We start from the raw sequence: 24,361 nt of genomic DNA on the forward strand, positions 1-24,361 counted from the left end.
TGGAAAATGCATGGATACTGAGAGTTTGGGCAACTGTCCTCATTCAAATGAATTTAAGGTGGGGGGGGGGGGATATTAACCAAAATCAAAACTATATTTGAGCTTTGACAAATACACTTTGTCTTGGATTTCCATCAATAAAAGAGTGGTTTAACCATTTCAGGGATTATTGTCCAGAGAGACGTTATTAGTTGTGATTCATAAAGACTGTGCCAATCTAGAAGCTTGGTATAAAACTTCTGGTGCACTTTTGAAATCTATTTTTGCATGAATTTATCAAATCACCTAGCAAACAGGTTTTCACACTCATGCATTTCAGATTATTCAAATAATCTTAGTTTATTGGTTTTTACTGATGCTTTTCAACAAGAATAAATCAGACAATAAAAAAGTATTTCTTACTCTCTGAATCAATCAAAAAATACCATTATGTATAATTTCAAAAAGATAAATTATGAGAATAATAATTATATATATATATATATATATATATATATATATATATATATATATATATATATATATATATATATATATATATATATATATATAGGAGGAAACGTTTACACATACAAACAAACATCACAGACTTGCAGGAAAACAAAAATAAATTAGGGGTGAGCAGCAAATACCAAAAGCTAAGAATTGGGTACAAATAACAGGAATTAATTTTTATTTATTTGTAATTAATTTTGATGTTGTTATTGTTTTTTTTTTTCATTTGTTTTTTTAAGGACTGCAAGCATATTACAAAATTGATGTGTGAATTTAAATAAAAAGTTGAAGACAAAAAAGTAACTCTTCGCATAGATTCCAGCTCTAAACACCCTGGCCATTCACTCAAACAACTTGAGCTACATTTTGAGATGCTTCTCGAACATTCCTGTAGTGAATAATTTTTGGCTGCTTTTCCGTAACCAGGTCAAAAAGGTCAGTTTTGCAAAAGCATTCATTCAATGGCACGACAAAGCTAGCACTCATTTTAAGCATTTAAATTAAACGACTTAAGGCATTATATTAATTAAATCATATTTATGACATACATTTATAATATAACCGAACATAGTTGTAGATTGTTTTTGTTCGGGGACGAGCGCTCGCCTTGATTGGCCAGCAGGAGCTCACGTGACAAGGCAGTCACGCGCTTTCCAGGAACCCGTCAGGAAGAAGATAAACAAAACAAAACAAACCAGAGAGGAAGACGGCGTGGATTGAGAAGAATGACATTAAGTTTTCCTAAAGGCGAAAAATATTGGAATTACAACCATTTTTCTACCAGTATATGGGTAGCTTAAAGGTGAGTGACCATTTTGCCTATGACAACGCTGTGAAACGTGTGAGGGTAGTTGTTTTAAGGATGATAAAAACATTGTCTCTTGGAGTTAGCTCTCTGGCTAAGTTTCGCTAGCAGAGGGGAGGGACACGGAGGCCATAGTGTGAATGCAGCGCTGTAGTTCCTCTTGAAACCCTCACTGAAAGAGTACTGTGCCGTGTGTTTTTGCAGCTTGAGGTGCCCGTTTGTCCGTTCAGATCAATATTTTTTTTTTTCCTGTGGTTGCCTAGCTGGCTAGTCATTGCTGCTGAGTAACGTTAAGGGTAGAAGATGTTTGCTGTTCGCTTTCAAATACACGAGAACTTCTAGAACATTGCTTGGACCCCAGCACTGCACCTTTTGGAGATCTCTTCAAGTTGAGACACACAGATCATTTATTCATAAACTAATCACATAAATAAGATGTAGTAAATAACGTTAAAGGTCCTCAGAATTGAGAACTAATGTTATTGGTCTGAGAGAATCGGTATTTGCTGCTGAAACTGTTCTTTATTTAAAATACTGGACGTAAATTATTAGGCTAGGGTTCGTTGGTTTTATGAAAACCCCTAGTTGAACTCGGAAAGCCTAACATTTACAGCATTTGTTGATCAAAATATGTTACAGTAAGGTGATCTGATACATATATGCAGCAGTCGAGGTGATAAGTGCTTTGTAAACTTTTTTTCCTATGTATTCACAGATTATTTTACGATGTCTTATTAGAATTGACCTCACTAAGTCTGTAAGGGTACACGCCCCCATCAGCAAGATGCGAAGTGAAATTTAAACACAATAGTCTCTGGTATGTAGACTGCCTTTGACTCATTGATAACTGTCCGAAACGATTTTAAAGTGTTTAGATCGTACATTAAAAAGAAACTGGAATGATTTAAACGCAATTTGGGATCCGTCCGAACGAGTCGTTTTATCGCTAAATGATGTTCATTTGCCAGCTGCGTTGCTAAAACCTCATAATCGAGTTTTTGTGTGTAAACTAAAAGTTTAGAAGGAGATGATTCTTCGCATTCCATCTGTTTACGTAACATGAGGGAGGCCTGCAAAATTGTTTGTTGCTCGTCGTCTCAACCAAGCGCTACGAAGAGGGACGTTTATGCGTATTTGTGTTTGATTGACATCGAGTAGGTGCAATCGCTTGCTTGCAGAGGCGGGTTCTGAATTTGCATGCAGCCAATCAGAAAACGCCAATACGTGGGCGTTGGCGCAGAATCGCTGCGGGTTAGGTTGACGCTGTTTGTTTTTGAAGGGGGCCATGTTGAGTTCAGGGTGTTGTGAAGTGTTAGTAGGTCAGAATAACACATGTTCTTGGCCATAACGCACAAATTACGCTAAGCGTTTCAGTCCCATTCATTTTATTTGTTTAATACAGATTTGCCTAATCGGTGTGAAGTGTATAAATGTGAGCAGTCGAGAGCTGTTTAGTAGGTCATACTGAATATTACAGGGGTGAATAAATCCACATCCTAATTTGAATAAGGTAGCAGATAAGTTTTTTAGCCACCCTTGAACTCGGATGCGTATCGTGAAATTAAAAGATTAGAAATAGGGTTGATTGTCATTAGAAAATTAGACATATATAGCAATGACTTAACCATGAGATAATTGTTATATTAATTAAATAATAAAATACATAACAGATTAATCTCCAATGACTACTTGATTGTTATTATGAAATGTATAAGTAATGTACAAGAAAGGAAGAGAGAATAAGGGATTGAAGGAAAATCAACTCAATTTCTTATGTATTTTTCAAATTGCACTGCATAAATAATATATCCTCCACATTATATATTTTACTTTACTTTTACGTTTCTTTTGTGCATAACTATTTCACAGCATTTATTTTGTTAGAACAGAAATGTTTGGAAAAATATACAACAAAAAAGCTGTCTATTCCTGTGCACTCGTTGCACTTTTTATGCAGTATGTGCACACAGTATGTATACTGAAGCAAGTGATGGTTGGTATTAACATGGTATTAAGAGCATGTTGCAGCAAACTCCATGTGGAGTCTGTTACCCATCACATTTACTTTGGGAAAGCCATTCAGTGCACAAAGCTTGTTCGTTAATCATCAACAATATAATACTAGAGATGTGCTTTTTTTTGCTCTCTTTCTCTCTCTCTCTCTCTCTCTCTCTCTCTCTCTGTATGTGTATATATATATATATATATATATATATATATATATATATATATGTTGTTTTTCAAAGTGCTTCAGTTGTCCTCGAGTTCAAGACTGAGAGACGGGCTTGCTTTTGTGTAAGACGCGCTGTTGCTGTCTCAGCAAGCAGAGACCTCTGACATTTGCAGAGTAAGTCTTTGCATTTAAAGGCTGGACTGCAAAATGTAAACTTGTTTGTAATTAGGTCAGACTGTCATTTTAAGGCACAGACAGACCTTGGAGCTAATAGGACATGTCTAAGTTAAATATGAATCGTATATAAGCACTTGACTGTCTCTTGTCATACTTCCTGTGTATTAGCCGCAGTGTGTCTGTGAACCGTGTCTGTAGCTTAAGCACAAAGGCCACCAATTTGATCACAGCACGCCTACGCTTAAGATTCTTCAGCTTGTGCACAACAAAGCACCGCACTGTAAATGCACACTGCATAAAACTAGTCAGTTTTCTACACTTAGTTCATGAACATGCAAAACTTTTATAAGGACGAGATTTAAATATTGCAGAAAGTTGGCATAATAAAATAGTCTTTATTGACTACTGTCATTTAAAACCTCTTTGGTGGTAGCTCCTTTATTCTGTTTGTTATAACTACTGCATTTCTGGTAACAGCATTCAGTGCACCTCCTTACATAAGTTTTTCTATTTGTTATGGCTTTTAGTAAGTGGCTTATATAAAATTTTTATTTAGCTTAAATTTGCCTAATAATAAAAGTAAATAAAAACATGTAAACTGCAAGCAGCATTGAAAGGGCCCTCGCACCTGGAGCCACCTCAACCCGTTGGCCTTAGGAAAACAGTAAACAGTGGGCAATATGGATTTGAAGTGATAAATATAGGAAAAATATGTCATTTATATTTGCCAAACTTGCTGGCGCTATGACTATAACTGAATATTTGCATGTAGATGTCTTCAGCCCAGGACATTTAACAAACATGTGAAGTTTGGTGCAGATTGAAAAGGGTACGTTTGAGTTAGTGCAAAGCATGACATATTCTGTTGCCAACAGGTGGCGCTATGATTATAACTGAATATTGACCTTTAGATGACTTCAGGTCAGGACTCCTATCAAACAAAAAACTGGGGCAGCTTGGGCATTGCATATTTTAGTAAGTGTTAAACATGATGTTTCCTGTTGCCAATAGGTGGCGCTATAAATTATAACTAAATATCGGCATGTAGATGTTTTCAGGCCAGGACTCTTACCAAACATGTGAACTTTTTAACGGACACACCCTTTAATGAAAACTAAACATCTTCTCAATTTAGCATTGCTCCAGTTAGTAAAAGTACGAGGCCTGAAAATGGCAAAAACTGCACAACAAAACGGCTGACTTCCTGTTGCATTTAGCAATTTTCTTTTGTAGGCCTAGGTGTTGGGATATTACATACATGTACCGAATATTGTACCTAGGGCTGCACGATTATTCGAATGCGATTGTCATGCACATTTTGTTAGTAAAGCCAGTACTGTACTCACCAGTAAATCATCATCACCAGCTTTCAGATGGAGCTGCATTTAGTACACAGATCCGTAGTTCACTGACAAGTAAACAAAAGCTGTTTGTGTAGCTTCTCAGTGAACTACGGCTCGGTGTAGTAGGTGCTGCTTCATCTGAAAGCATGTGAATATACCACATTTTTGTTTTTACTTCAAATTCACTTCACAACGTCAGTTAAGTGTTTAAATTTTCTTACACAGAATAAGGCACGCAACATATTTCATAGTATTCTAAGCGTTGATAATAAGCCTGCATTATAAATATATTTTATTTTAAGTCCTGTGTTTATTATTATAACAATGGTGATGGAAAATATATATTATTCAGTCTGTTAGATCAGTGGTTCCCAGAGTTTGAAAAGCAAATGAATCAGATTTTAAAAGTGAGGAGAAAGTGTTGCTTTTGTCTTCCAATAAAAGTCAATCAGATGATTCATCTCTTGCTTGGTAGAAACTAGGCAAATACTGACAAATGTAAAAGTTACATGGCCTTGTCTTCATTAAAGACATGAACAAGGCAAACGAAAGGACAAACCAGATTACATTAAATGCAGGTTCACTTTCAGTGAGGATCAATCAGTTTTTTGCTGATCACGCAGTGTTTTGTGCAGTGAATGATTGGCTGCAGAGAGCACCAAACCAACTGAATTCAAGAAGCATTTAGAAAACAAAGAGTCAAATTCCAGCTTTACATTTTATTAATTATTATTATTATTATTATTGATAAATAAAAAATTCCTCTAGTACATTTCAGAATATTTGAATATTTTCTGTATTTGAAGTGTACTTGTTTCCCTTAAGGAGCACTTGACAGGAAGTGACCCATATTATTTTAAATTGGAAGTATGTCTTGAAGCGATTTTATATCATGATCGATCTCAAAGACGTCTCCGATCAACTTTTCAAGTGAACCGCAGAGATTGTGATCTTTTATATGATCCTCATAATAATAATGTTAAAACTACAGCAATGACTGCCTATTAGATGACTGTGGCTGGTCAAATTATTTCATGTGTCTCTATCATTTGTCTTACATGTATGGTGACATGCTTAAAAAAACTACTTAACATGAGCTTGCAGTAGTACTGTGATGAATCAAATTTTAGTTTCACTTTCGAGTTGTGTTGCAGGCCGTTTTCATCATTTTAAGCAGTGTGCTTACGCCTCTCCTGAACTTAACATCCAAATCAGTCCAGTCATGCCATGCAATGTGACTGTCGTAAAATGCAATCTACTACGGTGGGACATGGTTTATTTTAAAAAGAGAGCTAAACATGAACAAGCAAAGTATATGTGGAGTTTCAGGCACACACATAAATGGTCAAATATAAACACAAATATAATAAGTCAAAATGTCTGTCTCAGTGAGTATTTACACAAAGACAGGCAATTATGTCTTAAGTCAATATAAACAATTGGGAAAGAAATCGAATGTGTGCCATTATATATTAGATACTGTCTTAAAGAGACAGCAGCCTAATAAACCTACTGCTGTCTGTGTCTTTAATGTCAATCGAACAACAAAACACAGAGACATTCATTCACTGCTTTTGAATAAATCACTTTATAACTTCAATAAGAAGCAAAATATTTTTGATTCATATAGTGATGCAGTGTTTTCAAGTTTAACTCAGTCTTTAATGTCCATTTTGGTTGTTTAATGAAAAACTGTGTTTTAAATTGTTCAAATAGGTAAGTCATAGGCTTGGTCCACACTGGATATTCTCAAATTTGGAAATATCGCGATTCAGATCGTGGATTTTTTGGGAAGTTCGCCCACCTCTACTACAAGTACATCCATAGGCTCATATGTGATCCATTATTCTTTTCCATTTTGGTGCCATTTTGAAATGACATTTTCGAGCATGGGTTTCAGTGCAAAAGAAAAATTTGAAAAGCACTAGCATCATGTTTCCTCTGATCTATAGTCTGTTACTCCCATATAATATTGGGAGGATTTCAGCCACTCAGGGACTTGTATTCATGAGAACAATGCTTTAGGGGTGCTCCGATCACGATCGGCCGATCGTTATGCGCATCTCGTCAGTAAAGCCGGTCCTCTAATCAGCGGTTAATTCCATCAGGTGCGTGATTTCACATAGAGCAGCTGTTACTACACAGAGCCGTTGTTAATAGAGAAGATGCGCAAATCCACTTAATATTCAGCGTTTTTTGGCGCATCTTCTCAGTTAACAACTGCTCTGTGTGGTAACAGCTGCTTTCTGTTTCTCTTTCTCTTGGTTCCATCTGTCCTTCTGTATTTTCACATCATTAAACGTGTTGCTGTTAGTCCTTGGTAGGCTAGCATATCAAAATTAATCTTGGTAAATAACATGCAAATCCTGATCTCTTCGGTGATACTGTACTGTGAATGTAAATCTGCTGGGTAGAGGTTCCTCCACATTGCTCTCCTTCTAGCAATCGTGCTGAGATGAGTTATTACAACAGGTGGATGTATATTTCGGCAGTATTGCTCATACAGAGAGCCTGTGTCTCTTCCTCGTTTCACTTTCCTAATGCAGAGTCTGATCTCTCTTCCAGATTGAACTGCCCCATAATGACCATTAACAGCCCAACCTCATTTTTGGTCAATGTACATGTTGGTTGTTGTAGGAGGACTCATATTTGCTCATATTTATGCCCATTCAAACTGACAGCAGTTTAGTTGCTGGAGCACACCAGGTCACTGTACGTTTTGCTAGGTTTACGTTCCTACGTTCCTCTTCCTGGAATACACAAATCCATTGCTGGTGTTGAGAAAGATTCTGTTCCTCCACAGAATTGTATCCTTATTCCACCCCGAAGCTATAAATTGCTGCTGGGATAACATGTTTTTGTTGGCCAAAACCCAGAAACAAGTTAGCAGTTTATTTTCTTGGGTGGTGTTGGCGCAGTGGATAAGACACAGCCATTGGTGTGAGAGACCCGGGTTCGAATCCACTGTGAGACACCTATGTGTCCCTGAGCAAGACACTTAACCCCTAGTTGCTCCAGAGGCGTGCGACCTCTGACATATATAGCAATTGTAAGTCGCTTTGGATAAAAGCGTCAGCTAATGAATAAATGTTAAAGTAATGTTATGTAAGCTTCTGTAGTCCTAACTCAATGGGTTTTTGGGTAAATGCCTGAAATAAGGTCTCTGGTTAACACAAACCTGGGATATTTCTTTGTGTTTTATTCTACAACATAAAATGCATCAATAATAATCGTTTTATGTCTTGTCTTGTCTTTAAAAAAAAGCTAAATGTGACTACAGAGGTCTGGGACATTAAGTCAAACAGGTAAACTCATCAAGGCTACCTGTTAAACGCAGACTGTAAATCAAGAGTATGGTTTTAGTGTATTCCAGTGTAGTGTAGTCTATGAATAAAAAAATCATAGAATTTGCTCACACAGATTTTTTTCTGCAATGATCTTAAAAGCCATTTTAAAATGGTAAGAAAATATGGTAATTCATGTTTTTAAGTGTCATGTATTACAAGAGCAAAAAGACACAATTTTTCTGTTTGTGCTTTCATATCGAAAGTGAAAGTGATGTGACAAAGCCAAGTATGGTTACCCATACTCTGAATTCATGCTCTGCATTTAACCCATCCAAAGTGCACACACACACACAGCAGTGATCACACACACACCGTGAAAACCCACTTACTACTTAATACACATACTATTTATCAGGGAAGTAGGCATTTTCAGATGCAGGGACAGTTTTTTTTTTTTTTGCTAATAATTTGCAATACGAAGAGAAAGCTTTTGTATTTAAATTACAGCGGCGTGTAATCTCACATCATGAACAAGATTTATCAATGCTCGGTTCAAACTCTCATTATCTCGCATTGATGTCAGCACATGAGCTCTATTGACTTTACTCCATTTGGTACTGTCTGTTCCAATGAGTCTCTGATCATTTGCATGAAGTTAAATTTAAAAGTTAAAGTCCCACATCCTGTTGTCAGTTTTTACTGTCGCTCATGTTGCCGGAAACTGGCAGCTCTAATTGAAAATGACTACAGGTCACTTTGGCGCTGTACATTGCTTTCATTGTGAACTCCCCTTTTGTGTTAGCGAAAATAATAATACTTCAAATTGTGTGGCTTGTTGAGGAGGCTTGGCGAGTAAGTAACTACCCTAGCAACTCCTGAGAAACCACCCAGAACACCCTAGATACCTCTTAGCAATGTATGGAAAACCAACCAGAACGCCCAAACAACCAGTCAAAGTTTTGCACCACTCACATTCTATTTGGAAAGTTTCAAATTCTAGTTCTGATTTGTAGGCTGTCAGTGAGTAATAAACCGTAGAATAGTAGAGCGCTGAAGGGAAATGTTTTTTACTGTGTTTTTTTTCTCACTCTGGTTCTGTGGGCTGTGTGCAAACCCTGCCTCGCACAAAGCCAAAGGGTGATAAGACGCTTATTTGACTTGCTTGGTGCACCAGGAGGAAATGATGTCATCAAGCACAAGAGAGACACACAGGATTGTTTTGCTCCGCTCAAGCCTCACATGCTCTGACATATTTCTGTTGATTTGTTATGCAAAGAGTGTCCAGCGTTTTGGGTCTCGCTACCTATAGCTGTCTGTCTGTCGAGGCGAAAGGGTTCCGTCTGTTTTTTTTTTTTTTTAAATAGCCGTATTGTTCGGTGCTCTTGCACTAATGCCGCACAATAATCTGACACAATTTAGGGCTCCCTTCTCTTCCTCCATGGATCTAAGGCAACCTCCCTAACTTTTTCGACCATAGCTGGACCTGGACCTTTTTAGGAAAACCCCAGTATTTCTCCAGATGTATGTGGATGTGAAAAAGCATTGATATTTACGATTTGATATATATATCTGTAGCTGTTCAAATGTCAGCACACAGTTGTTTTTTACAGCTGTTTCCTCTTTGTTTCATAGTCTTTGCCAGTTAGCAGCTTGTAAGTGACATTTTGTTTATAGACTTGCTTTACCAGACTGCTCAGGCCGAGTGTCCTGTTTTGTACACCGATGTTTGTGCAGATAGTGTGTGCTATTATAACACCTGTGCTAGCTAACCGCTCTCCTGTTCTGTTTTCTTTCCACAGACAGCAGTCAAGTGAGGAGGACAACTCGGCCATACTTAAATGTGCTGCTAAATCCTCCATATTTAAAACAAGGATTTTCTCTTTTTTTTATGCTTAAAATCAAATTTCCTCCAGAGATTGACGAAAAGATAGGGCGACTGAGACGGGGGAGGTGGCAGAAAAGTTTCCGTCAAGGAACTGAAGATCTGTGCTCTGCAATGCCTCTGGTATGGGCCCTGTCATTCAAATTTGGGCGCCCGTTGAGGTATTTTGAAATGGATGTCATGGTATACTTCTCTTGCTTTCATCTTACAGCCCAGCATTAGTGGAATGGACCCTCCCTTTGGGGATGCCTTTCAAAACCGCTCTTTTACTGACCAGGCGCTGACCAGCACAGACCTGTTGAACAGTTCTGACCCAGATTTCATGTATGAACTGGTAAGTTCATACACACAGTATTACTGTTCCCTTTTTATTCATACCTAGAAGATTTTCACACTACATAGAACTTGCACACATGGAAAAACAAGATATAGTGGCATTTTATATATATATATATATATATATATATATATATATAGTGGCATTATATATATAGTGGTACTAATTTGTTCCTATAGTTAATTTTCACTAAATTAAAATGAGGGAATGAAATGGTAACCACACTCCAATGGTAACCAAATGTGGGAATGACTATAAAATGTGGCATTGAATTGATAAATAAAATAAGAATGTAATCATGTTCATTGATTTACTACAAGGATAAGGATTTTATAAAATATTTTTTACTTACAGTTTCTGCCCAGTAAATATTTTAGAGCTTAGAGTAACTAGAAAAATGTGTATTCTTTATCAAAGTGCCCATAGGGTTTTAAAATGTTATTTCATGAGTTTTGGATTAAATTTTTCAGTACATAATGGTAACACATTCTGTCAAGTATAGAGTGACAAATTGACAGTATTATTATTTTTTTTTGTAGTGTTTCAGAAGATAGCTGGAAGTAGTTGTGCCAACATTTCCACTATGGACAGTAGTCTTTAAACTAGGCTGCATACTGGACTTGTCCAATAAAGGTTATGAACCTCGTAAATATGTGCAAATAAAATGCTTAAATGAGCAATGTGAAATCCTGAAACCTAACAGCCCTGAATTAATTACAACCCAAGATAAAATCTAGACTGTGTAAAACACGGAGGAAGATTACCCAGGGTTATGTTTATTACACTGGGTTATTCACTTCAAGTGTGAAAACCCCACCAGTTCCTTTAGTCTGCTGCTTAAAGTTGAGTTACATTTTTTAATGTTTGCAGGATCGGGACATGACTTGTCGCCAGAGCCCTAGAGGAGATATTTTCACAGTTGGAGACTGCAAAGACTTGGACGGCATGGATCATCTACCTGAACTTGTAGATAACGACCCTGCTTACAGCTCCAACTTTGAGCAGTGGGACACGTACTGGGAGGACTTGACCAAGTACACTCGGCTCACCAGTTGTGATATCTGGGGCACCAAGGAAGTGGATTTCTTGGGCCTTGATGACTTTTCCAGCCCTTACCAGGATGAGGAGGTGATAGGACAGACTCCGACCCTGGCCCAGCTCAACAGTGAGGACTCGCAGCCAGTTTGTGACACTCTTTACCATCCGGACTTGCTGGTGGGTCAAAAGCAGCTTTTGTTTCCACCTCCCACTGTGGCCAAGAAGACTAACAAACTCAGCCACTCGGCAACCAGCGCCTCATCAAGTCGCAACCCTCTGCCGGACTTTGCCGAGGGATCCCAGAAAGCTACTTGGCCTGTTCCCTCCAGCACTGACACAATGGCCAAGGGGCAGTTTCAGGGCCCTAGCAAAGCCTCGACTGCACCTATGGACAACATGGATTACGTTCGCAAAGCCAAGGTACGCATCAGCGTACCACGCAAGCCTTTAGTAGAGAGCGCCGCCCAGATTAGTGTTTCTGCCTCTCCTCTTATCCAGGAGCACGAGTCTTCTGCTTCGCAGGTCAGCGAGGACCCACCAGTCATCGCTGATAACACAGCATCCTCCATTAGCTGCGAAAAGAAAGTGGAGACTCCTAAACGAGAGGTACCGACTGTTCCTGGTCCAGAAATAGGGAACCTGAGGACGGTGCAACACAAAGTCCACTTCACTGCAGCTACCGGCAGTGAAACCTTGCTCACCGTGAGTGCCCTTGGATCCGACGCTTCTGCCGCTAAAAAAAAGGAGGAGGAAGAGCACAACTACTCGTTATTCTTAACCAGGGCCAGGCTGGCAGGGAAGGCAACTGCTGACATGGAAGAAGAGGAAGAAGAAGAGGACGACGAAGGTGAAGAAGAGGAAGAGGAGGAGGAGGCAGAGGGATTGGATCTAGATGATGAAGACCACGATGAAGGCTTTGGCAGTGAACATGAGCTCTCAGAGAATGAAGAGGAAGAGGAGGAGGAAGATGAGGACTATGAGGGCGACAAAGACGACTACGTTAGTGACGCATTCTCAGAGCCAGGTGCAAAATGACATCTTTTTCTTGATGCTGTTGTAGACAAATGCATAAAAACTAGGGATGCTATGATAATGAGGCTGGTTTCAATACATGCTGTTCTGTACATTCGAAACAACACACAGTTTCAGACTTTTGGAGGTACAAAATTCAATGCCACCAAACGAGTGCATAGTACAAATAGGCTTTTTAACTGAGTGAACAGAAAGAGAGAGTACAGAGAGTAAGAGAGAGAACCCTAGAATGGCATTGCTATTGAGTAGCATTTGGAAATCCAGTTCATTCTAGGAGTTAGCTGTTTGGAAAGTGCATTGTAGGTTGTGTGCAGATAACCAAAGGGATGTGAAACTAACAGATGATCTTAATGACATAAATGACATAAATTACTCTAAATTGTTGTGATGCCACCCAAAAGCAAATGCGTGAATCTTTTTGGTTATTTATTTAATAAAATTTTCTTGTATTTTATTTATTTATTTTTTTGTTTGAGTGGCGTTATGGAGCAAAAAATTTAAGCATTTTGTAATTGTGTGTGTACTTGAAGGTGTAGTCAACCCAAGGATGAAAATTTTTCATTTACTCACTCAGTGGTCCAAATTTGAATGAGTTTCTTTCTTCTGTTCAACATAAAAAAAAATATATATATATATATATATATATATATATATATATATATATATATATATATATATATATATATATATATATATATATATATATATATTGAATAATGTGTGTAATCAAACAGTTCCTGGTCACAAGTAACATCCATTGGATCGGGAAAAAAATACTATGAAAAGTCAGTAGGCACCAGAAACTCTTTGGTTACCTGCATTCGTCCCTTTAAAGGAATAGTTCATCCAGAAATTTAAATTATCATCAATTGTTCACTCTCATGTTGTTCCAAAACCTCAAGACTTCAGTGTTTCATTAAGATATTTTAACATTTCTGTGCCTCCATTAAAAGTCCAGTCCATTACATTTATTTATTTCCATTTTAAAAAGACATCGCAAAAGTAATCCATACGAATTGTGTAGTTTAATCCAAATCTATTAAAGATACAAGATCACTTTATATGATGAACAGATTCAATTTAGCTTTTATTCACATATAAACATTGATCAACTCGCATACAAAGAGCACATCAAATATGGTAAAGAGAATTTTAGTCGTGCTTCCTTGATGATCAAGAACAAAGCTCATTGGTTCTTGTGCTCATACAAGCATGTTTGAGTTTCCATTACAACATTTGATGGAATGTCCCCATTTAGACAGCTAATTAAACATGTAATTATTTATTAATTTATTAAATTGCAAAATGCACATTTTAATCTTGTAAAACATTTCTGACCGCTGCATATGATTAATTGCAGCAATTTGAAATTTCAGTTTGTATTTGTCAAATAGTGCAGACATAGAGACACCAGAAAGATGACAGTTAGATAGGGATCTTTGAAGGATGCAAATTTTTTGTCAAAGTCTTAAGTGTGTCCTCCTCCACCCATCCTGTTGGAAATGTAAGAGACCCAAATTTTGTACCTGTCAAAAACAAGAATGGGAAACGCCACTCATTGGACTATTTTTTTTGTTTTTTGTTTTCTCGTCTTGCAGTGTTTTGTTAGCTAGTCAGCTAAAATGAAGCCTGGATTGAAAAAAAGCTTTTTTTTCAGATTGGTCTAAAGAACACGGAAGTGTTGCGGAAGATTTGGTTTGTAAACATTGTAATTTTATCTATTGCGGTATGCTTGTATAGTCTACTGTATTTGCTGTTAAAGTTAATATTTGATGAAAATAATAATCATCAGTCTCACTGGACTGGACTGGTAAATACTGGTATACGTGACAGCAAATACCAAAACTGAAGTATCAGTACTTGTATTTGCCATTGTGTGCATCCCTAGTAAAAACTTGTGTCACTGCTATGAAGCTACTAATATCTTGAACGGGCCGTTGTGATTTGTTATGGTTGAATTGAGAATTATGATTGTACATTTACAAGATTATAAAGGCTTAGTGCATGCAGGGTAGGAAAAGATCATTGTTCAGTTCTTTCTTTGCTTCATAAACATTCTGTCTTTCAAACAGGGTGTGACACTGATATGGCTGATGATGGCAAAGGCCTGACGGCTGGAGTTTCTAGGAAGAGGGGAAAGCGTCGATACTTCTGGGAGTACAGTGAGCAGCTCATCCCATCCAAACAGGAGCGCATGCTGAAACCCTCCGAATGGGACAGAGACACACTTCCCAGCAACATGTATCAAAAGAATGGCCTGCACCACGGTGAGACATTCACTGTACATCATATGAAATCAATGAGCAAAGAAGGACATGTGCTCCAGATTATAATTACAGCAGATCACAGTATTTAAAGCTATTATAAAAATTCCCTTAAAGCCTGACATATTTAACGTGTAACAATGTTTGTCGGAATTGTTTAGGAAAATACACACTGAAGAAGTCGAGGCGGACGGATGTGGAAGATCTTACTCCAAACCCTCGGAAGCTGCTTCAGATTGGCAATGAACTCCGGAAACTCAATAAAGTTATTAGTGACCTGACTCCGGTTAGTGAGTTACCCCTAACCGCTCGGCCTCGGTCTCGAAAGGAGAAGAACAAGCTTGCATCCAGGTAAAGCTGTATCCACGTACTCATTGAAATACTATTTTTTTTTTTTAAAGCTCACATCCCAACGGTTTTCCTTAAGCTTAAAATCCAGAATAGAATGACTGGTTGAACTACATTGTGTGCTGTTAGTGATTAAAATGCTGAAATACAACACACCAAAATGACTTTTTTAGTGAAACTCTCTTCTTGATTCTTCTCTCCTGGGGTTTTTTTTTTAGGGCCTGCAGGCTGAAAAAGAAAGCTCAGTATGAAGCCAACAAAGTCAAGTTATGGGGGCTTGGAACTGAATATGGTACATTGTTTAGACATGGAAATTAAATATTAAAGGAACTATATTTCATTTTAGAGTGTAGATTGAGTGTAACCTCTTTGCTTACCATTGAAATGAGACCAGTTTTTAGATCCGTTAAGTTTTTGTGCATACTTATAACCGAGCAAATTTACCAAGAATGAGACAAAGATATGATCGTCTTCTTTTTCAGATCGTTTGCTGTTTGTGATCAATGCAATCAAAGAAGAGATTGTCAGCAGAGTTCAGGATATCTCACATGACAAAGGAACAAGCATGACCGAGAAGCTGGATAAACTCATTGAGGATACATTAGGTATGAAAATGTGCTACATTGCATTATTATTAACACTTGTAAAACATTGCAAATGCGAATTATGTGTGATCTTGTACAAGCCGTCTTCAAGTTTCTCCTTGAGTACACCACTAACAACTCGATACATCTTACAAGCTGAGTTGCAAGAAATCTGCATGCTTTACAAGCGTGATCAAGCTGCGTCTTCTCCAGCAGCTGCTATCCTTGTGTCTTCAAGAATTTTAAGTGCCTTCACATTGTTTTGCTCCATGCTGCGACCTTTGTTGTATCGAAACGGTTTTCTGAAGAAATTTTTGTTAGCACATCACAATCAGAACATCGTCTCATCCTACTGTTGTATAAGTTCCAAAAACGGCTTTAAAAGAACACAAGATTCATATTTTTAAAATATTATGTTGGAAGCTCATGATCTCAGCATAGACTGGGAAGTAAACATTCTGTAACTAACAACAAAGCTCTGTTAAAACTTTCCCTTTAAGATCAAGGTAGGATACTTTGCTACTCTATTTAGTCTTAGTTCCTGGTCTGAAAACATATACACATGACCATTGTTGCAACATTTTTGCACTAATGGAATGGAACTAATTGAAACTAATGGAAATTCCCATCTAACAGCTGTATTATATGAACTTACATGGTTTCATTAATAACTTCTCTTTTGTTCATACAGTGCAGCCACCAGTGGCCAGCCAGACTTCAGATTTTGTGAATCAGATCCTGGAGAACACTGGGAAAGGAGATCCCACTGGAGGGCTGGTGGGATTGCGTGTGCCCACATCGAAGGTGTAAAGTCACGCCGAAAGACACCATGGAGCACACACGGAGCCATCCGCGCCATTCTTGTCCCACACTGTAACGGCCCAACACTCTGCATGCCCATTTTCACTTGGAGCCGCATCCTCACATTTAAAGTGAATACATGCATACGATACCACTTGTCCGTGCATACGTATGTATATATTCACCTCATGCGCACCAATGGAAATCAAACTAGTTGTTAACCTTTGCACTCAATAGTCTGTTTCCTACCATGTGTGCATGTGGCTGGTATCGATCAACAGGCCGCCATGTTGCAAATATTAAAAGCCAATATACGAGATACCTCCAACAAATGAGGAAAAGAGAGAGAAAGAAGCTAAACAATGAGCACCAGTAGCCATTTTCCTCTTGCGTCCAGCTAAATCTGTCAAATGCCCCTTAAGAGTTTTGGAAAGCAGAGGTGCACTCTGCTGAGAAACTAAGAGGGCATTCGATCCTTTGATTTAATGGTCAAAAAGGTGTAAATGCAGACTTTCTGAGTTTTTGAACACGGCATGTACGATAGGCCTACTTTAAACACTTATTCATCTCTCAACTGAGGGGGTAAGTGTCTGGGGCGGGGGGGGATTCCTGTTTGAAGCATTTTTTGAGGATCAATTGAGATACACATAAATTACAAGAAGGCAACCACGAAAGAACACAAACACCGATGTTAAACCAAGAATAGCGCTAAGTTACTGATGTTCGGTGTATATATATAGAACAGGGATGTTTCAAGAGAGTAGCAGGTGAGGAGACGGGCCTCAGATGCCCTTTTCCACAGATTTGCGATCGTCTCAGGTTGGAAAGAGAGAGAGAGAGTGTGTGTGTGTGTGTGTGTTTTGTTTTTCTTTCCTTGACCTGAGCAGATGGTCAGTTGAATCCCTTATTGTAAATAGGCAGATTGGTTTATTATTATCCACTGGTGAAATCCTTTCCTTTCTACACTTTGATTGAAGTGCCCTCACGTCAAATCACCTTTGATGTTGTTTTGCAAATTCTCAGCGAAAGGGGCTTAAAAAAACGGATTCCCAAATTGGGTTTTGTTTATATTTGTACTTTATACAAGTGAGATTAATTGTGCCTTGTAATTGCGGAGTTGAGGTAAAATAAACTCAATAGAGAGCGCAAATGGACCATTTTGCAGAAAGCAAGCAGTTGAAGGGGAGTCAGTGGGGGGTGGGGAGGTTTGTAATGTATTTCAGCTCTTTAAAGATACTCTGAATGTACATAGGAATATGGAATATATAGATATATGCCACAGAGTCTGTGCTTTGTATCATAAGATGGCTCTGGCAAATATACTTTTTTCGGTACTTCGTTTAAGAGGGGGTGGGGGGTGGGCAGTGTCGTAATATATGAGAAATATTCACATATAAAAAACAAAAAAATGATATTTGCACACTATATTTTGATTGTTTTGTTTTTTGTACCAAAGACACATGCAACTGAAAATGGCAACTAGCCAGTCTAAGTAAGGTTTTGCACAGCTTACCTGATACCGTATTGAATGTAGGACAAAAACATAAAAGGTAGGGTCAAGGATTCTACTGAACTGTGAAATTTGCTTGGGTCCAATTCTCTGCAGAAAGAAGCATTCATTTGCATCCTCATCCAATTTTGTACTGTTCTTTTTGTTCTCATATACATTTCTTTGACACATTTGTACCACCATTCGTTTTCCCTCCACCGAAGTTTTGTTGCGTATTTAAATGATGAGCTAGAAAGTTAATGGAGATGCTTCTGTTTTGCCCATAGATGATCATAAAAAACCAAAAGGTTTACTATTCTTCCTATATAGAAGATGCCACCTTCTGAAATGATACATTACTTGGCATTACACACTTTTATTTTTGTCTTCTTACTCTGAGTATTGTTGAAAGCAAAATTTTATTGCCTATATTTTTGTAACGATTGCCTTTAACTTTCCTTTCTGCACTACCCATAGAGCCCTCTTGGAAAATTCGGAAATGTTTTCGAAAGCACTTATCTTGCTATGGGATTGTAAGTTTAAAATCCTCTTTTAAAATTGTATTTAACACAATCGTATGTATAAAGTATATATACTTAATCGGCTGAATCTCACAATAGAAAGTCCAGGATTTTTTTAACCCCAGTATCGAAAAGAACAAATTTGTATATATAAATTATATTTTGCATGATCACAGCGAAGCCTTAAAATAAAGATTAAGCACTCCTCACACACTTAAATTCTCATTACTGTTATCCTAACGATTTAAAAACAGCATAAAAAAATCTAAATTTGAATTAGTATAATTACATTTACTAGAACACATTACCTTGTTGTATACTTTCAATTGTACTTTACAATTACGTGCAGTAAACGAGAATGGCTTTAATGAGAACTGAAGTGAAAATGTGCTTAATATGGCTTTATTTTCATTCTGGAAAAAAATTTAAATTCTTCCTGAATTGTGACCTTGACCGTTCTTGTGAGATTTCCCTGCCGCCACGATCTCAAGCTGCTGCAAATTTGTTCATTCTGAAAAATCTCTTCCGGGTGAAATTATTCATAGTTTGCGAAAAGGCCTTTTAAAAGTGACTTTATTATTGATGCTGAAGCTTGTGGAGAAGGTTGTTTCTCAAATTCCATTTTGATCAAAGAAGGGAGAATATTTTTTTTTCCTTTAAAATCTAAACTAAGACTTTTGTAAAGCTATTTTTCTTTATTTGCATTTGGTAGCATAGTAAAGATTCTATATACCGTCCATTATGTGTTGTAACTTCTTTTTTTTTTTTTTGTACATAGACATGAATTTAGATTTATTCTAAATGTGGAAAATATATACAGTATATTATATATCAATAAATGTATAGTAAGTTCTATATTACATGTAAGAAAGCAAAAGCACTTTGTCTAGACAAAAAGAAAAAAAAAAAGAAAAAAAGCTTTCCCCCTCCCGTTTGCTGCTAAACCGACCTCGTTTGAATGCTGCGGTGTGTACTTGACTTTTGCCATCTTGACCAGGGCAGTGTGACAGAGAGGTCTTGAGTGGAGACAGACATTTGTACGTGTCTCATTGAGCAGTGAGGACTCTGACGTCACAATCTTCATTTGCCTTCAGTAGACATTTCCTATGGAAAAATACAAATTCTGCTTTGGATTTTTCTTCAGGTCGATGTACAGTGTTGACACATTCTCTCTAGCCAGAGATAGGTATTGTTGTCATTGATTTTTTTAAAGTAATTTTTTGTACTTACTGGGGGAAATATGAGTTATTTGAGAAAGTAGCTCAGAGAGAAAAAAAGAAAAGAAATAATATATAAATATATATCGCTGTACTGTAAGGCAGTTCCATTTGCCATGGGGAATCAATTGGACTATGTTTTTTGTTTAGTCTTTAAGAACCCATCCATTCTCAAAAGACAGCAAAGCAATTTGTTATGGCGACAAAGACCAGCCTTTCTTGTGCCATCTACAGCTCAAAGCTACTCTGAGTGGCATTAGCTCAAAATGATTATGATTGTCCTATAAATAATAAGCTTGATGGCAAGTGACAATGAGCATACGGAGATGGAAATGTGTGTTGTCCTTCTGTCGACAGCCTGCTGTTTTGAAAGCGTTCGGTAATTATCGTAGTGTGCAAGCTCTCGCTTTCAACATGATGTTGTGAGCTGTGCAGTTTTAACCAGGGGACTCTGTGGCATTCAAACAGTTAAGGAAATGGTTGCTATTTAAAGCCAGTATTTTATCTTTTTTTTTTTTTTTTTTTTTTTGCTGATCATGTTTTTATGTAAAGGAAGACATTTAATGCACGTATATACACATGCACACATTTGTATATGTGTGATTGTTTTGCTTCGTAGTGTGATTCAATAGTAACATCCATAAGAGGCTGTCACATAGGAAATTAATTGTGGTTATTTCATAATCTTAGGGAAATTATTTCTGCCTTCAAAAACAGATATATGCATCAAAAACATAAAAAAAATATAATTCATTATTTATATAGCATAGTTATGTTTCTTGCATAGTCTTGTCATTTAGCATCATATTACTTTTTGAAAGGGAAATAATGTAGCTATGTGTTTTCAATTATTTTGTGTGTTCTTTTAGTTTGCTTTGTCTTTAAAAACCACCCATAACGTGACATGCTCATCTATCCTGAAAAAAAAGAGTAAGCTAGATATTATATCCATTCTTTGATCGATTGTTTTTATTGTCTGCATATTGTTGATGATTCAATAATTTTGGTCGCAAAGCTGCTAAATCATGTTGTAAAATTGTATAGAGAATCAAAGATCATTCCCTGTTACATTCAAGCTACAAGCAATGACTTTTGTATTGTAAACGATTATTTATCAAGAGATGGATCTTGTGCCACTATCTTTATACCACGGATTCATCAAACACCGTTCGATCTCGATGGATAACTCACGTTGAATTCTTCTAAAATGGCTGCAGTATATACTCAAGAGCATTCAAACAAGCATTTACACCTTTCCTTTTCAATGGTTTGTTTAGATATGTGTTTGCTATATACAAGAAAAGATTACTCCTATTGGTGCACTATGCAGGTTTTACTCTGTAGAAAGACAGGATGTTGCTTTAGTTTACAGCACTTGCTTTTTTGAACTATTGTATCTGATTAATGGGTATTGTAAAAGTGGTTATCGATGGTAAACAACATGGTAACTAAAAGCTGAGAAAAATTTTAAGCATTTCACAGAAGGCGGCCTGTTTTATTGTTGCTAAATAAACATGCTCTTTCCAATGTATTTAACCTATTGAATGTTGTAGTTTTGTTTTTGCTTTGTTTTTCTTTCTTTTTTTAATGGACCTTGATGAATAATTTTACCATTCTGTGCATTTTGTTACTCTGTATCTTGTGTAATCGTGTTCTTCAGTAGTAGAATGGCCTTCACGCTTTTAGATGATGCCGCTTTACGTTTAGCAGTAGATCTCAAACGTGCATTCCTACATATCAGCTGCTTGTAAATGTTCCATTAACAAATCTGTATGCTACACTCGATCCCTTTAGATATGGTATTTGAAACCATGGATCTGTTTGCATAATACACGGCATGACTATTGTGCATGCTAACCTTGCTAAATTGATATTCATGGAGCTTTTGCAACACACGAACTGTCTCGCTGTCTTTATTCGAACCAATGAGCACAAGTGGGGAAAAGAAAAGTTGATACTTTTTGATGTAAATGATCTCTATTGCACTCCAGCTTTCATCTGAAAAGACCCACATTATTGCACTTGGTTTAACAGAATTTCCGATGTTGTTTTTGAAATGATGCCTGCAAAATCAGGTGCCTTATTCAGACATGAAAACCCAAACTTGATCTATCGACATTTTCTACAGAAATGAGATTTTTGCCCATTATGCCAAGAATAAAATCACAACTTTCCTCTGAAATTCTATATGTGTATATATATTTTTAATTTTGGGGGTTTTGTTTGTTTTTCTGCTGTGTCGAGCAGTAAGCTTGCTTCAGATGAGAACTGTTGCTGCTTTGCCCTCATACAGTTTTCATTGAAAGATGAATGTAGTCTTCCTTCAGTGGAGTTCAATATAAAAAGACTGTGTCCCATACATTTTTGGTTGAGAGACTATCCAAAGAGTGCTGCAATCGTAAACTAATTTTTGAAATGTTTATATCATCAGTAGAAATATATATGTAAACCATGTGAGATTTCTTCTGTTTAGGTTCTTGGTTGAAATTGTCTCTGTTTTTGTTTTGACCTTGGTAGAAGCAGGTTAATCCATTTGTACGTGATGCATTGTAACTTTTATACGATCGACGTATGCAGTGATGGATTCCTCCGAAGCCCTCCGAGTGGTAGAAGTTTGCAAAGACAATGTCAAACCTTGTCAACATTGTGTCCCTTCACCAATGCTCAAGATTATTGTGCCTCCCGATTCTTCTGGTTCTACTGTTCCTCAGATCGCCGGCTATGACCTGGAGCAGAGTCACTTACCAACAAACTGTAATGGCCTTCAGCAGTTGTTCTCCAATCAAGGTTTTCCACGTACACAAAAACGACACAGAGGTGCGCATTGCTTGGCCTAGATCGTCCTGTGATGGAATTCAGTCGTAGAGGGCGGGAAGTCTCGGTGGACTGGCGAACTGCTGGCAGATGTCCCCGTTCACACGGTCGGGACGCTTTCCTTGCACTCAACCACTCCCTCAGAGAAAAGTTGAGTCTTCTTTTGGTGGTTGCCGCTGCATGGCTCCCTTCATGGCGATGGGGGGAGGGGGAAAGAAGCTCTTTGTTTTATTGGGTTCAAAAAAACTTGGACATTGGGTAGGAGTCCTGTCTCGCCACCCATGGTGCTGAATTTCGAAATATGTTACTTGAACACCCTCAGTGACATGAGAGCTGTGACTTGGCCCAAGCTGTCAGGTCCGTGAACTCTTCTCGTTCCGAAATAAAGATGCTCTTACGACATTTGCTTAAGCCACTGCAACACCCGTGCCAAGACCTGACCCCGAACCGGGCGCTCATTTTGGACTTGGATCGAACCAGTGGTCGGGCGGGGAAAGGGCCGTGCTAATGTAGCTGTGATAGCCTATGTTGATTGTCTGTTTGCTTGTATCTGTATTTCTTTTTCTGTTGAGGAAGACATGGAGCGCTAGTAGGGTCACTTGGACTGTTGGACCCAGACCCCTTGCACCGAAGTGCACTGGACACACTCGAATCACTACTCTACAACCAACGTTACCAAAAAAGATTGTCAAGGAATGCTCGCATACTTTTCTACACTGCAATGATTTACATTCCCTTCCGACCTTTGCCAAATTTGCATCCAGCAACTAAATTGACCTTCAACATTGGTAGCGGGTTTGCGAAAACATAACCAGGGCCACCAAAACTCTTTTGTTTCGATTTCAGTTTGTTTCTTTAGTTTTGAAAATCCATACAACTTTCAATTTACAAGGATTGACGCAAAATGTCAATCTAAATAATAATAATAATAATAATAATAATAATAATAAAAAGATATATATATATATATATACATACACAATACGTGAACTTGTGCTTCTAATGTTGTATGGTATTCTACTTGATAATTTAGCATGGGATACTTAAGTAGCTAGTACTGTGTGTGGACTCCCAAAGTGTAAAATCTTTCACCTTTTTTATTTAGTATCTTTTATTTCGTTTGTTCTAGTCACAGTAGGAAGGCTGTGTTTCATTGCTAAGTGCTCTGTCATAGATCTCTTGGTGATATTCTTAAGCAAAACTCTGCAGAAGTGTATCCTACTGAAACTAACAGTTACTTGATCCTATTAGCAATGTCTATATTTGTAGTTCACATATATGCCTGTTCAAATACAATATCTTGACAGTTGTTCTAGTTATGTTTCAGTGTTGTGCTGGGTTTTGACATGCATTGGACATTTTTCTTTCACTTTTATTTTCTTTCTGTATTTTATTCGGCACAACTAGTTGGAGAACAGCTTGGTTTATAGTGTACAGATGTGAAGTAGGCTTAAAAGCAGTTGTGTTTGATCTTTAAAATGTGTCTGTTTGTGTTATTGTGCCTCTTATTATTTGATTTCATTTTTTTTGTTTTTTTGTATTATCCTTAATTATGTCACTGCATTGTATCAGCCCGGAGTTGGTACCACAATTTTGCTTGTAACCATGATAGTCTAATTCTGTTATTGATTTTACTATCAAAATAAACATTAGAAACTCCAGCACCTCATCTGTCATGCGTTTTTACTTTACCTTAATAAATGCAAGAAGGATTTTCACTAACTATTGAACCCCAATATTTTTCATAACTCAGA

The 24,361-nt window shown here is 37.5% G+C and overlaps 1 protein-coding gene across 1 annotated transcript; it reads left to right on the plus strand.

Annotated features, from left to right (window-relative positions):
- The first annotated feature begins 1,145 nt into the window (after window positions 1-1,145).
- On the plus strand, window positions 1,146-24,271 carry LOC127942028 (CREB3 regulatory factor-like). Its single transcript, XM_052537553.1, has 9 exons — window positions 1,146-1,297; window positions 10,080-10,285; window positions 10,374-10,496; window positions 11,370-12,561; window positions 14,642-14,836; window positions 14,995-15,184; window positions 15,400-15,473; window positions 15,664-15,786; window positions 16,457-24,271. Exons 2-9 carry the CDS (start codon window positions 10,169-10,171, stop codon window positions 16,573-16,575), a joined length of 2,133 nt encoding a protein of 710 aa, XP_052393513.1. The 5' UTR covers window positions 1,146-1,297; window positions 10,080-10,168; the 3' UTR covers window positions 16,576-24,271.
- Window positions 24,272-24,361: the final 90 nt, after the last annotated feature.

The sequence above is a fragment of the Carassius gibelio genome, chromosome A21 (genome assembly GCF_023724105.1).
Source record: "Carassius gibelio isolate Cgi1373 ecotype wild population from Czech Republic chromosome A21, carGib1.2-hapl.c, whole genome shotgun sequence".
In the NCBI taxonomy this organism is placed as follows: domain Eukaryota; kingdom Metazoa; phylum Chordata; class Actinopteri; order Cypriniformes; family Cyprinidae; genus Carassius; species Carassius gibelio.

What these genes read in the sequence shown, in the direction of transcription:
- LOC127942028 (XM_052537553.1), top strand. Translation starts at nt 10,169, where the DNA reads ATGCTTAAAATCAAATTTCCTCCAGAGATTGACGAAAAGATAGGGCGA. An exon ending in TGTGCTCTGCAATGCCTCTG is followed by an intron (nt 10,286 to 10,373) that starts GTATGGGCCCTG and finishes TTCATCTTACAG; the next exon opens with CCCAGCATTAGTGGAATGGA. An exon ending in ACTCATTGAGGATACATTAG is followed by an intron (nt 15,787 to 16,456) that starts GTATGAAAATGT and finishes TTGTTCATACAG; the next exon opens with TGCAGCCACCAGTGGCCAGC.